At 38.1% G+C, this 12,815-nt stretch overlaps 2 protein-coding genes across 3 annotated transcripts; both read right to left on the reverse strand.

The window, feature by feature from the left end:
• Positions 1 to 708: 708 nt before the first annotated feature.
• On the reverse strand, positions 709 to 10,618 carry rhcgb (Rh family C glycoprotein b). 2 transcript variants are annotated; one of them, XM_086074591.1, is made up of 12 exons: positions 10,485 to 10,618; positions 10,345 to 10,405; positions 6,601 to 6,793; positions 5,583 to 5,733; positions 4,783 to 4,930; positions 4,531 to 4,697; positions 4,299 to 4,436; positions 3,648 to 3,784; positions 3,435 to 3,559; positions 3,286 to 3,359; positions 2,114 to 2,181; positions 709 to 1,122 (listed from the first exon to the last, which is right to left on the reverse strand). In XM_086074591.1, exons 2-12 carry the CDS (start codon positions 10,385 to 10,387, stop codon positions 1,089 to 1,091), a joined length of 1,278 nt encoding a protein of 425 aa, XP_085930717.1. In that variant the 5' UTR covers positions 10,388 to 10,405; positions 10,485 to 10,618; the 3' UTR covers positions 709 to 1,088. The 2 variants fall into 2 exon arrangements, with proteins under 2 accessions (XP_085930717.1, XP_085930716.1); XM_086074590.1 differs by lacking the exons at positions 10,345 to 10,405; positions 10,485 to 10,618 and adding an exon at positions 8,075 to 8,462.
• gdpgp1 (GDP-D-glucose phosphorylase 1) lies at positions 10,551 to 12,469 on the reverse strand. The gene is made up of 2 exons (XM_086074595.1): positions 11,266 to 12,469; positions 10,551 to 10,679 (listed from the first exon to the last, which is right to left on the reverse strand). The coding sequence occupies exon 1, from the start codon at positions 12,352 to 12,354 to the stop codon at positions 11,287 to 11,289; it is 1,068 nt and encodes a 355-aa protein (XP_085930721.1). The 5' UTR covers positions 12,355 to 12,469; the 3' UTR covers positions 10,551 to 10,679; positions 11,266 to 11,286.
• Positions 12,470 to 12,815: the final 346 nt, after the last annotated feature.

Consider the following 12,815-nt stretch of genomic DNA (forward strand, 5'->3'; position numbering starts at 1 on the left):
ACTTTCACTGTCCTAAATAAATAATAAATTACAGTAAACTAGTTCATATAGGTATATAAATATGTTTATATTTAACAGGCCTACATCTCTGACACGATCAGCAAATATTTTATTTACATACCATGAGCACACAGCAAACAGGAACATATAGGCCAAAAAATAGTATTTACCTCTCACACACAACAGAACCCCTCATTTCACCAGATGACAGGCGGACACACACAAACACCAAAAATCTCATCAAATAACCTGTGTGTGCAAGAGTAAATGTTATTTTGGCCCTTTTCCCTTATACTTTTAACCTGATGATGATGTGTTTTAAAATTAGGGATGGACGAGTTTCGATACCAGGTATCGGTATCGGCCAATATCTGACCATATTCAAGGTACTCATGACAGCTGCGGATACTGGAGACAGTAAACAGAAAGTTGCCAATAATTTCATGCAATTTTAAGGGAAAATGATTTCTTGGGATAAGTCTTTCTTTAGAATTATGTCAGTGGGTTTTGGGAGGGAAATTTTATATATCAGAAGTACTCGTGTTATCACTACTTGGTATTGGTATCGGTGACTATGCAGGAGTTGAGTACTCATATTGGTATTGGTCTGTGAAAAAAAGTGGTATAGAACAACCCTATTTAAAATCATGAGTGTGGCAGTTTTCATGCATCCGACCCACCAATGACCACAAGAGAGCAATGCAGAAAGAGTTTCAATGATCTATTTCAATTTTGCATTTCATCACATTTTATTCGGCATACACAACAAATTGCAGATGGAAATCTATCATTCTCAACAACAACAAATCAACATGCGCTCAGCAAGGAATTTACAATAACCTCATCATGTCTTGTTTCATAATTCATTTGTGAATTGACATTGTGGAAATCAACTTGACAATATGACTGATATTCCCACCTTTGTGCTTGCTTCCATTTTTTTTTACTTGACGTAAATTTCGATTTTACGTCAATATACGCACTGGATGGACACATCTTTTTTGGAGTGTTGAAAAATATGGAATGAACTGCAGGATTATAAAAATGTGCCAACCAGGACAGCAAACCCTCATATTCCAGACGTTGGGTCAGTTCTGCTCCAAGGTGAAATTTGACTCCGTTCTAGAAATAAATAAATACATAATTAAACAACACACAAGATTCCACTTAATGGTCCTCATAAAGTATAAAATTAAATAAATTAAATGATATATGTCTCATTGAATGATGTAATTTACACAGTAAACGTTGCATCTCCAAGGTCACTTGTGTACGTGTCAGTGCATGTGTGTACGATGCAGTAAAAAAAATAAAAATGCTCAACACAAGCACAAAACATACTAGCGTGAGCATGCATAGCATCGCCAACAACATAGCATGTGTGTGTGTGTGTGTGCGTGTGGTTTCGCCCGTCTTGGAGGCATGCATTTAGTGAACCAGTGCTGCCACCAAGAGGATAAAAAAAGCAACAACAGCACCTCACTTGAAATATGCTAACAGCTTTCTTACTGTTTGTGTGTTTTTAATTGTTAAACCTTAGCGTATCATTGGGTATTAAAAAAAAAAAATAATCTTTCAAAAATGCAATATTCCACTTGGGATGCTTGTATATAACATTTAAGCAAATTTTAAAACAGCCATACTTAACGTCATCTCATTTGAATCTCAGTTATATAATGTATATCCATTATTTTGGTCCTGCATTTACTGCTATTGTGAGTTGCACTGTTGTCAGTACAGTGTTTATTTTTACTGGACAGGTGGTTAAATATGGGTTAAAGGTTTCTGTTATGGCGTTTTAGAACCATGGAATTTTCCACTGATGTTACTTCCCGCATTTATAAGTGGGCTGAGGCTGTGCGGCCAAATGTTTTTCTCAAGCACTGCTTTTCATATCACGTGGAAAACTGACCAAACTAACTGGACTCACTCTTCTTCTCTTGTCTCCCAAACAGAAATAGGAAACTGAAGATGCACAATGTTACACAATTGTGATATTCTCTGAACTAACAATGGTATGTGGTATAATTATTTGTTGGAATATGAATACAGTACAGTATACTTTGAGTATATTTGGCCTGAACACTGTTGGCCTACAAAGTAAAACGCTTACACGTCTTTGTTGAGCATGTGATTGTTGTACTGCAAGACTGGTGGAATACTCTCCTCGTCATCGGGCACCTGCAGACAATTTCAACAACATCATTCAGGGGTAGAAAGTAGTAGTACGTCAACTTTGTTTTCAGCCCGGAAAGTTGAAAAAAATATACAACACTGTAGTGTACACGATGGTCTTAGTGTGGGTCATTCAGAGCATAATCAAGCTGCTTGCTGTGATTTGTGCTGGTTCTTATTTACACTATTACATGTTAAATGTATTCTTCTTTAAAACTACTATTCCAAAACCATTTTAATTTGTCTGATTTTCATTTTAATTTTTCACTACCTTTTCTCTAAACAACAACTACTATATTTCAGTAGACAAATATAATTGCTAACTTTAAATGTAAAGTTTTAGGAGGCATGTTCTATTTTTGACACACTTGGAGGTAACACATCTTTAGGATGGATTAACTCTGGAGGTCGAAGTGTCTAATCCAATTTAATGCATGCATCAGATTGTCTTCTTTTTTACACTGCCTATACATACTAGATTCCAAGTGACGTATAACTGATATGACTGTGACACAATCCTAACTGCACATTAACTCATTCACTGCCATTGACGATTATAGACATCAAATATTCATTTTAATTTGTTTTATTAGTTTAACTTTTTTTTTTACCCCTTTGTCAACAAGAGTATGAAAACCTATTTTTTTTAATTGTACTTTTAGAACAAATATACAATTTGTGATTAATCGTGAGTTAACTCGTGAAGTCATGCAATTAATTACGATTTAAACAAATGTATTCGCCTGACGCTCCTAATTTTTAATAATATTTTCTTTTTTTTTAATCGCTTCAGGCGATTAAAATGTTTAATTGTAATTAATCGCATGACTTCAATAGTTAACTCCCGATTAATCATAAATTTGATATCTGTTCTAGATGTACAATGTATTTTTTTTCTTCTAGGTTTTCATACTCTTGTTAACAAAAGTGGATTTTTTTTTTTAACTAATAGAAATAGCCTTCAATGGCAGTGAATGAGTTAACAACTAGTGTCAACACTTGTGTAGCCATAACACCATCACTGACTCTTGGTCACACTATACTAAAATCAGTCAAACATATTGTGATTTGTGAAAAACACTCATGACTTTGACTGGTGTAGTTGCCAACCTCCCAGTAGGGTTCATCATCGAAACAGTTATCATCCGCCGGGTCCCCCCAGATGGGTAATCTTAAAATAAAACCTGTAAAGATTACAAAGACATCATACAACTGCACCAAAAGTATTAAAGGACTTTCGGTCAGTATATGTTGCTTACCAACCATGATGCCTCCACCGACACCGAAGCAGACAGCGACACAAATGCCTGCGGCCTGGTGACCACCCTGCCTTGTGGGTGTCATCGCTTCAAAATCGCCCTCAAAGTCAAAGGTGTTAATCAGCCTTTCATATAATAAAATAAAATAAAATAAAAAACATTCAGTGTGGCCTCATTTCATCGAAAACTCCATGATCCTGACATGCTTCTCACCCTTCTTTACCATACACCGAGTCGGATGCAGCTGCAGCAGTTATAGCGCCCACGATGCCACCTATAAGCCCAGGCATGGCGTGGAGGTTGTGGATTCCACACGTGTCCTGAATCTTCAGGTGCTTCTCCATAAATGGCTGTAAAGGAAGTGTAATGTAGGAATGGATTAGTGAAGCTCAGCGACTGCAGTCTCGGACTCAGACCTCTGTCAATGTTTTAGTTTTTTGGGTCCAATTGTTTGTTAGCAATCAAGTCAGACTGGACGCCATTTTGATTTGATTGTACCATTATCAACATGGTGAATCAAAATAGACCCAATCTGCACTTGGTTCTCCTTCCATGCTTCCATAAATTATATCAAGCATAACATCATTTCTAAATTAAAAATAATTTGCAAAATTTGAATTACTGTACTTGGGCAATTTTAAAACTTTGCTTTTCACAAATTAGCTTAAACAAAACAGAAGTGTTTATAATGACACATGATAAAGACAAATAAACAATAACTTCATACACATTGCTATGTACTGGAACATAAATGGGACTTCCATACTGTTCCCCACAAAGGATAGAAGCATACAATTGGTGAACCACCTCGGCCAACATCACAATGCATATCCAGATCAAAACTACAGTACATGTGCAGAATACCGTGAGGAAAATATAACCCAATGTGGAGATGACACCGCAGCAGAAGCCAACTATCAGAGACCCGTATGGCATCAGCATGAATTCTGCTGCAGTTCCCACTGCAACACCCCCAGCCAAAGTGGAGTTTTGAATGTGAACCTGGGCAGAAGAAGAAACAAAATGTGTCCGTGCCGTGCGCGTACACGACACAGAACTATAGTCGATTCTCAGCAAGCGTATCAGTGACTTTTACCATGTCGAGTTTGCCGTGCTTCTGGAAGAGACTTGAGAAAGCCACAGTGGTGAGCACCGTTGAAGCCAAGGCCAGGTAGGTGTTAATGGCAGCTCGGTGCTGCCCGTCCCCGTGGTCGGCGATAGCGGAATTGAAACTGGGCCAGAACATCCATAGGAAGAGAGTTCCTACCCATTGAATATTGGAAAGAAGGCAGATAACCGCGTCAATGTGCACAATGTAGTCATGCAGCTTTTGGCGTCGCCAGCCTACCTATCATAGCAAAGACATCGGAGTGGTAGACTGAGCACTGCAGACGACTGCTCTGGTCCAGGTTGGGTCGATAGAGCATCCACGAGATGGCGAGGCCGTAATAAGCGCCGAATGTGTGGATCACCATGGAGCCTCCTGCATCTCGAGCCTTCGGGTTCAACGAGCGGTACTCGGTTACAAAGCAGTTCATTTGACCTGTTAAACTTGGACTACTTTATATCCCAGATTTAGAAAGTTGACATTCCAATAAATCAAACACACAAAGTCTGGTTGTAAAACACTAGCAAACTGTAAGGCAGTATAAATGCCCAAACATTTACAATATTCAATACACAAGCAACTGGGCTTTCACTTATATAACGCTTTCCACCTACAAGGAACTCTCAAAGTGCTTCACGCTGACTCCTCATCCACCTACCGATGACACAGCATCAGGAGCAACTGGGGGTTCAGAATCTTGCTCAAGAGCTACTTCAACATAGTCACAAGGGCCCGGGATCAGACCCACGACTCTACCACTGAGCCATGCCGCCCGCTACATGTACATACTCCACAGGAATTCAAATTTGTCACTGTATACTTGGATTGTCTCATTTCAAGAATTGACTGCCACCAAAATCACAATTTGTATATTTTCAGAATGTGAGAGAAAACCTACACGAGCAACTCCAGGAAAGTCGGAGCAGAGATTCAAACCCTGAACCCCCTCCACTATTCGCTTGGCTATTGCTTAAAATAGACTTCATATTCCAAACAGTAATGAGAAAACAAAACCTTTTTACACGAGTCCTCGTACTTACGTGTATGACACTGAGGATGATGTATTCCTCCACAGCAAACAATGTGATGCCAAACAGAGTCAAGACCAGCAGCTGCACTGGACTAACTTTACCAAGCACGGCTCCGTAAGCAATCAAGCAGCCCGCCACACAGAAATCTGCATTAATTAAACTTGAAAAGAAAAACAAAACATTTACGAGTCACTATATGTAAAGAAATACAGTATTGAGCAGTTTTCTAGAAAAAAAACCCAATAACAAGACAAAATACTATAGCATAATATGTATTTATAATATAAGCATTAGGGGTGTGCCCAAAAAATCGATTCTCATAAGAATTGCGATTCTCATTTAGTATGATTCAAAATCGATTTGATTTAAATTGTTTTATACTGTCTTGCGTTTGTCTGTGTGTGCCTTTATTTGGAGCGCTGTTCATGTTGTACCCGATTTGGCCACTTAGGGGCAGTGTGGTTCCACGCGGTCTAATACACTGTTAAATTGTAGCCACATTAGAGAGTAGAAGGAAAAAGTCACGATCAAGTTATTCCAATAAAAATGGTTTTTTTTGCAGCGTGGAGCCGTTCTTTTGAGTGATAAAAGTGCCGCGAGTAGCGTGCTAATTAGCTTTAGCGAGTCAGACTGGAGTAGATCATTACAACTCCTTGCACATCTATAGATTGAAGCAAAAATCATTGTCAATCAAATCATTTTGAAGCAAAAATCTTTCTTAATCGAAAATCGATTCTGAATCGAATCGAATTCTGAGACATTCAAAGATTCCCACCCCTAATAAGCATCATCATTTTTGTAACCAGATAACCACAGTAAGAAACATGATTAAATCTCATGTTTATGTATTGTACAGGCAAGTTAGACTGGCTTCTGTAGCATCGTTTGTTTTCTTTATGTGGAAGCGTAATTGGTGGAAACTCAAAAATATATACAAGTGATTCTATAAAAAAAACATCATGTTTTAAATGACTGTATAATCCAGTATTAAGTAGGTTGAAGAGGAAGTCGGACTAGTCAAACGTACTTTTCAACGCCGATTTTGATCTTTCCATCAGTGTAATCCAGGGAGTGGAACCAGCCCTGCATGAGCAGCGCCCACTGGAGGCCAAACGCTGCGATGAGGAAATTGAAACCCACGGCGCCAAAACTGTAGCGCTTGAGAAACGTCATCAGGAAGCCAAAGCCCACAAAGATCATCACATGGACATCCTGAAAGCCTTGACAGACACAATAATGGGTAACTTATTTTTACATTATATGACTTACTGAGTCCGTACAGTTGATAAAGCTTTTAGAGCTGCAGTTGTTTCACCCTGTAACTACAGATGACTTTCAAAGATTTTTTTCTATGAGAATAATTGTTTGGGAATTTGCACAGACTGAAAAGTCTTAGAAGTTTGCACTTAAAATAATAAATGTCTTAAAAGTCACCTTACATATATTTACATTCATACGGGAGCTTGGTAAAAAAAAAATTTTTTTTAATAAAGTAATGAAATGTGTGCCTAAATTTAAGATTACAAAATTGAATTCAATAAAATTGCTTCAATTGGTAACACACGATTTAATTAAATTAATCCAAAGTGAATATATTAAGTTTATGAGTTCATTAGATTTAATATATTCACTTGAATTAAATTAATCCAAAGTGAATATATTAAGTTTAATTAACTCATAATTAATTAAATCTAATATATTCACTTTGGACTAACTTCATTTGACCATGTGTTATCAATTGAAGCCATTTTATTAAGTTGGTCAACAATTCAATTTGTAATCTTAAATTGGTTAAACAATTCTCTTTATAGAGTGTAGTTATTTTCAAATCAAAATAAAATTTTGTACCAAGTACAGTATTTTTTTTAAAGAAAAAAAAAAAGATATGATGCAGCAATGCTTTAAAAAACATTGCTAACAATGACATAAACAAGCATACTAAATGAATACTGCTCTGAAAGTGTCCACCAAAAAACCCCAGTGATCATTATTATCTTTTAAAGGCAGAACTGGCTAACAAATCCTGGTAATTGCTCTCTTGTGGATACCAGCATCACCCGGCCGGTGTCATTTACAAAAAACACGAGCCCACATCTGCTGGCACAATATGTCGTCACTGTGAAACATTAGGAGAAATTGTGACAAACAGCATAGTGTAAAAAGTGTTCAAATGCATCCAGCTGAAATATTCAAATTTGCCTCAATTATCACAAGAGTAACAAAAACAGTCCCTTGACACTTTTGTGGGCAGTTGTGATTCAAACTCCTGAAATACACTGAAACTGGAAAAGATGGGTGACAATGCTAATCTCAAGAGAAATGATCACCCGTGGATGTCAGCAATTGCATTTGATTCCATTTCAGTCTGCTTTTTTAAATTTGAAAATTGTCAAATTGATACTTCCAGTATGGAAGCCATTTTGAATTAGTTCATTAAAAAGGTGACACACTGACACTGATTGGATACGAGTCGAGACAAAAGCCAGATTAAAGTCACTTACTTGGATACCTGAAGTAGAAGTCATTCTCAATGTCACTTGATATATTGAACTCTTTCCTATGCTCTATCCAGTGTGGATTAGACTCCTCGTCGTAACGAATAAAAACCCCAAACAAGATAATCATGGCCGTTTGCCACACTATACACACAGCCGGAAGACTAAAACGAACATTTGTATTTTTCGGACGATCACAGAATTCCCTGAAGCTTTGAATGCAGCCCATTCTGGAGGTTTAGCTTCTTTTCTTTCTTTTTTTTGCCTGATCTGCCTAATATATGCTCAAGAGTCCAATCATTCAATTGAGATGTGGTCTTTTCTAGTTCCTGACAAACTGAAAGCCAAGCACAAGTGAAGGTGAGCAAAGATGAGAGGACACTCCCACCGTGACGGTCCTTTGACACTGGCTGGAAACCGAACATGCAGTGGTTGGTAAGTAAGCGAGGACTTCATTGGTGTACTTAGTAAATACACCTTTCAGGTATCAAAAGGGAGATTATTTTACTTCCTAATAAGTTTTTTTCAGATTTAAAAACAGGTATTGTGTATAGTTGAGAGTAAAAAATTATTCAAAATATACGATTGTAGGTGTATATTAGGAAACAATAGTTGCAATTTTGGGAAAACATAATAAAGCTTGCAATAGAAAACACAAACATATAAACATCACATGGGTGTATATTCTTGTTAACTCCTCCCACAACATCACAGTGCGATGGGTGTGATGATGTGTGTGTGTGTGGGGGTGTGTGGGGGTGTGTGTGTATACACGTGATGTCATGGAGATTTCATGTAGGGATCGGGGGTTGTTCTCATGACTTGAGAAGTCAGACCTTGTGAAGCATTCACTGTAAATAACGTGTTTCCCACAAGACATGAGAAAGGTGCTTGACAGGTTTGACTCAGTCAACCATTACAGCGCCGGGTTCAAGGTGAACACAGGTGTCCACTGACAAACGGCAAAAGTCAAGGAGTGAGTGTAATCCTGGAACTGACCATCCATTTTACAAAGCCAGTTTTAAATTTTCAGCACTAATTTGATTGTGTTAAAAGTATCGAAAATGATTCACAATGAGCAACACGCGTCTGCATCACAGCTCTGAAGTTTCGGGAGTAAAGACTAAAATGATTTTGCTGCTTACCTGAGCAGCACAAGAGTTGTGGTGAAAGATGTGGGAACAAACATATGTATTTAAATGTAATAAATATCACATGTAGTTAAAAAAAATAATAATACAAGTAAAACATGTTGAGAGGGTGCACTTGCCTGTAAAGAGAGACGAGCAGCAATCGTTGCCCATCTAATCTATTTACTAGGGGTGTGCCCAAAAATCAATTCTCATAAGAATCGTGATCCTCATTTAGTACGATTCAGAATCAATTTTAAATGTCTCAAAATCGATTTTATTTAAATTATTTTATACGGTCTTGCCTTTGTCTGTGTGTGCCTTTATTTGGAGCGCTGTTCATGTTGTACCCGATATGGCCACTGAGGGGCAGTGTGGTTCCACGCAGTCTAATACACTGTTAAGTTGTAGCCACTTTAGAGAGTAGAAGGAAAAAGTCACAATCAAGTTATTCCAATAAAAGTTGTTTTTTTTGCAGTGTGGAGCCGTTCTTTTGAGTGATAAAAGTGCCACGAGTAGCACGCTAATTAGCATTAGCGAGTCAGACTGGAGTAGATTACAACTCCTTGCACATCTATAAATTGAAGCAAAAATCATTGTCAATCATATCATTTTGAATAAAAAAATCATTCCTAATCGAAAATCGATTCTGAATCGAATCGCACAACCAAAAATCGGAATCGAATCGTGAGACATTCAAAGATTCCCACCCCTAATATTTACGACACCTCTTATGCTGTTTAGGGTCATGTCCAGCAAACAAGATTGTTCACAAATTTCGAAGTACCAATTGAGGTGGCTCCAATACCTTGTGACCATGCCTTCATTGATAAATGAGCAAGATACTGAACCCAATTTTCTCCCGGTGGACCTGGCAGGGCCTTGCATAGCAGCAGCCTCCCAATAGTGTACAAATATGTGTGTGAATGGTAGCCTTTGTAAAACGCTTTAAGGACCATATAGTGTAGATTTAAGTGTATACCATTTTTTTTTTATTTAACCATCATTTTTTTGTCCCTTTCATAGGAAGCAAATGGAAATGGTGTTTGAATACTGTAATCCCTTCCTGAGTCAAACTATTAGAAGAAACAGCTGGATTTTCCCCTAGTTGAAACCTAAATAAAAGCACATTAAGGTAAAACTTACCTTTTGATAATCCATATGGAAGCAGAAAGCAAGTAGGCTTCATGTGTCACACTCTTCTTACCTGTAATACAAGTAAAAGGCAAAAAAGTTTCTCACTGTACAGAAAAACTTAAAGAACTAAAAATAATAATAATACTTACCATAGTGGGAGATTCAGACTAAAACAGCTGACTGTGGTATACACTGGATTATTGATGCTGATATATTCACAATTTAGCCGGATCAGGGTTGTTTTTTTGCATCCAGAAAAACTCAACAAAAAAACATGTTGCATTACGCTCCATGGTCGCTATGGTCATCATTACACTTTCCCTCTTGGCTGTTCTTTTAATACCCTTGTGATGACAAACAAATTAGAACCAGACATGAATTGAATCTGTAGTATACAGTGTGACGACAACATTTTGATTAAATTCTTACTCCCATGATTTTGTATCCATTATGAAAATCACCCTTTTTGACAAAGCAGCATTGGATGCTGATGGGGGAAAAAAAACAAGCTTGTCATCAGATGAAAACACACATCGCTGCACTAATCACTTGAGTTGGCTTGGATCACACCACCTTAGCGATGCCATTCAGGCACATGATAAGCTCTATTGGGATGATGCTAAACAAAAGCGGCCATGTTTTTCAATATATATTTGTCCATAATACAAAATGAGGTCCCCACGCATATTATCCCGCGAATCACATATTATAACCACTTATAAAATACATCTAGTCTATCTATCTGGCCCATGAACATAAATTACCACTGTGTGGAAATAAAAACTAATGTTTTTTAAAAATCAGTATTTTGTCAAATTGTTGGCAGCACATCATATCTAATCTCTTTTAAAAATAAAAATAACTGCGCACACACTCTTGGCAATGTGTAGATTTATGTCATTTAGTAATATCATAAGCACTGAACATTACTTGACATGCCTTGTCCAAACTCTACAGCATCATTAAATGTTGAGTCAGCTGCTTTTCCAATTGAAGAAATTCGTCGTGCAAAAGAAGATAATGCTGAATGGTTTCTATCACATGCGATTCAGTAGCGAGCTCATAGTCCGTCTTGTTCTTAAACGGTAGATGTCCAGCAAGCTCGCATAAAGCAACGTTGAGAGCCGACTCCTCTTTGGTACCGAAACAAGCTACTCTGGGCCACACGGCGATGCGTACGCCTCTTCTTAATAACTTGTCATCCTCTTCACAAGGCGGACATCCTCTGGTCATGAAGAGGTTGTGAGCGACATTGGCCTCCACTAGGAAGTCAGTGGCATGAGAGATGGCACTTGCAACATCCTTCACTGCCTCGGATTCTGTGTAGAACAGAAAACCTGCAGGAAATCCCACTAAAGCGTAAAATCCCTTTTCAGGAAGAAGTGGCCGAACAGGCATCGATTCAATATTGAGCTGGTGTTTCAGGTAATATCCATGGAGGTGTAAATGATTAACAGATGCAAACGCTCCTAGACTGTTGAAGCCTACACGAAAGGCTGGATCGGAGCTGAGCAGCACCGATTCGATACCAGCTTGAATGGCAAGCTTTGTGAGGAGCTGGGGAAAGCAGCGTGCTGGATCTGGAACAAAAAGACAGTGTCCAAACTCCAGAGGACTGACGTTGACCAACACAACTGTCTTATATGGTTGATGGGCAATTTCATGCTCTTCCTCGGACTCCTTAATCATCTCAAATATGATCTCATCTGGATTGACTTTGTTAAAATTAAACTGCTTGGTGTTGAAATTCTGCTGAATACTGAGGATCTCCTGCGGCTTTCTTCTCTCCATTCCTCTCTTGACATTTAACTGGGCCACAAAGCCACACGGGCCAGGCAGAATGCGTGTTTGTAAGTCCCCCAAATGGTACCGAAGGACCCCCCTCTCCATCCTGTCCGTCCATCCATCTTGGATGGCTGAATCAAACCTTGATTCACATGCCAACACGGATATGTTATTGGTGTTGACGCGCACATCTTTGATAAAGTCCTTGTTCCCATAGACAAACTGGACTGGCATGGTCGGTCCTAGATTTAAGCTTTGTTCTCATCCATACGATCGCTTCTGCACGTTTTACTAATGTTGACTGACTTTCGGTTATTTCCTGAATAGTTCCGTTAGTTCTTCTTCGTTGGTATTCATATTTCCGGTCTGAGATGACACAATAAAAGCTACTTTCACACTCTTCCGGCTGGGAAATCTCGATTAGTTCCCATCATCAGCACGATACCATAAAGTAAACAAATGTTTTAATATTATATATATAAATATATATATATATATATATTTTTTTTTTTAAACAGCATTGTCAGGTATGATTAAACAAATCGCTTTTCATATACCTTAGTTCGTTTTACTTGTTCCGTTAATTGTTCTACGTTGTTGCTTACATTTCCGGGTTGAGATGGCAAAATAAAAGTATGAGAATAGATGTTGCTGTCGCGGAAGCAAGATTGCGTTTGTCAAGTGTAACGAACAAT

This window comes from Leptonotus elevatus, chromosome 4, assembly GCF_054856555.1.
Source record: "Leptonotus elevatus isolate MCC_2025b chromosome 4, RoL_Lele_1.0, whole genome shotgun sequence".
Taxonomy (NCBI): domain Eukaryota; kingdom Metazoa; phylum Chordata; class Actinopteri; order Syngnathiformes; family Syngnathidae; genus Leptonotus; species Leptonotus elevatus.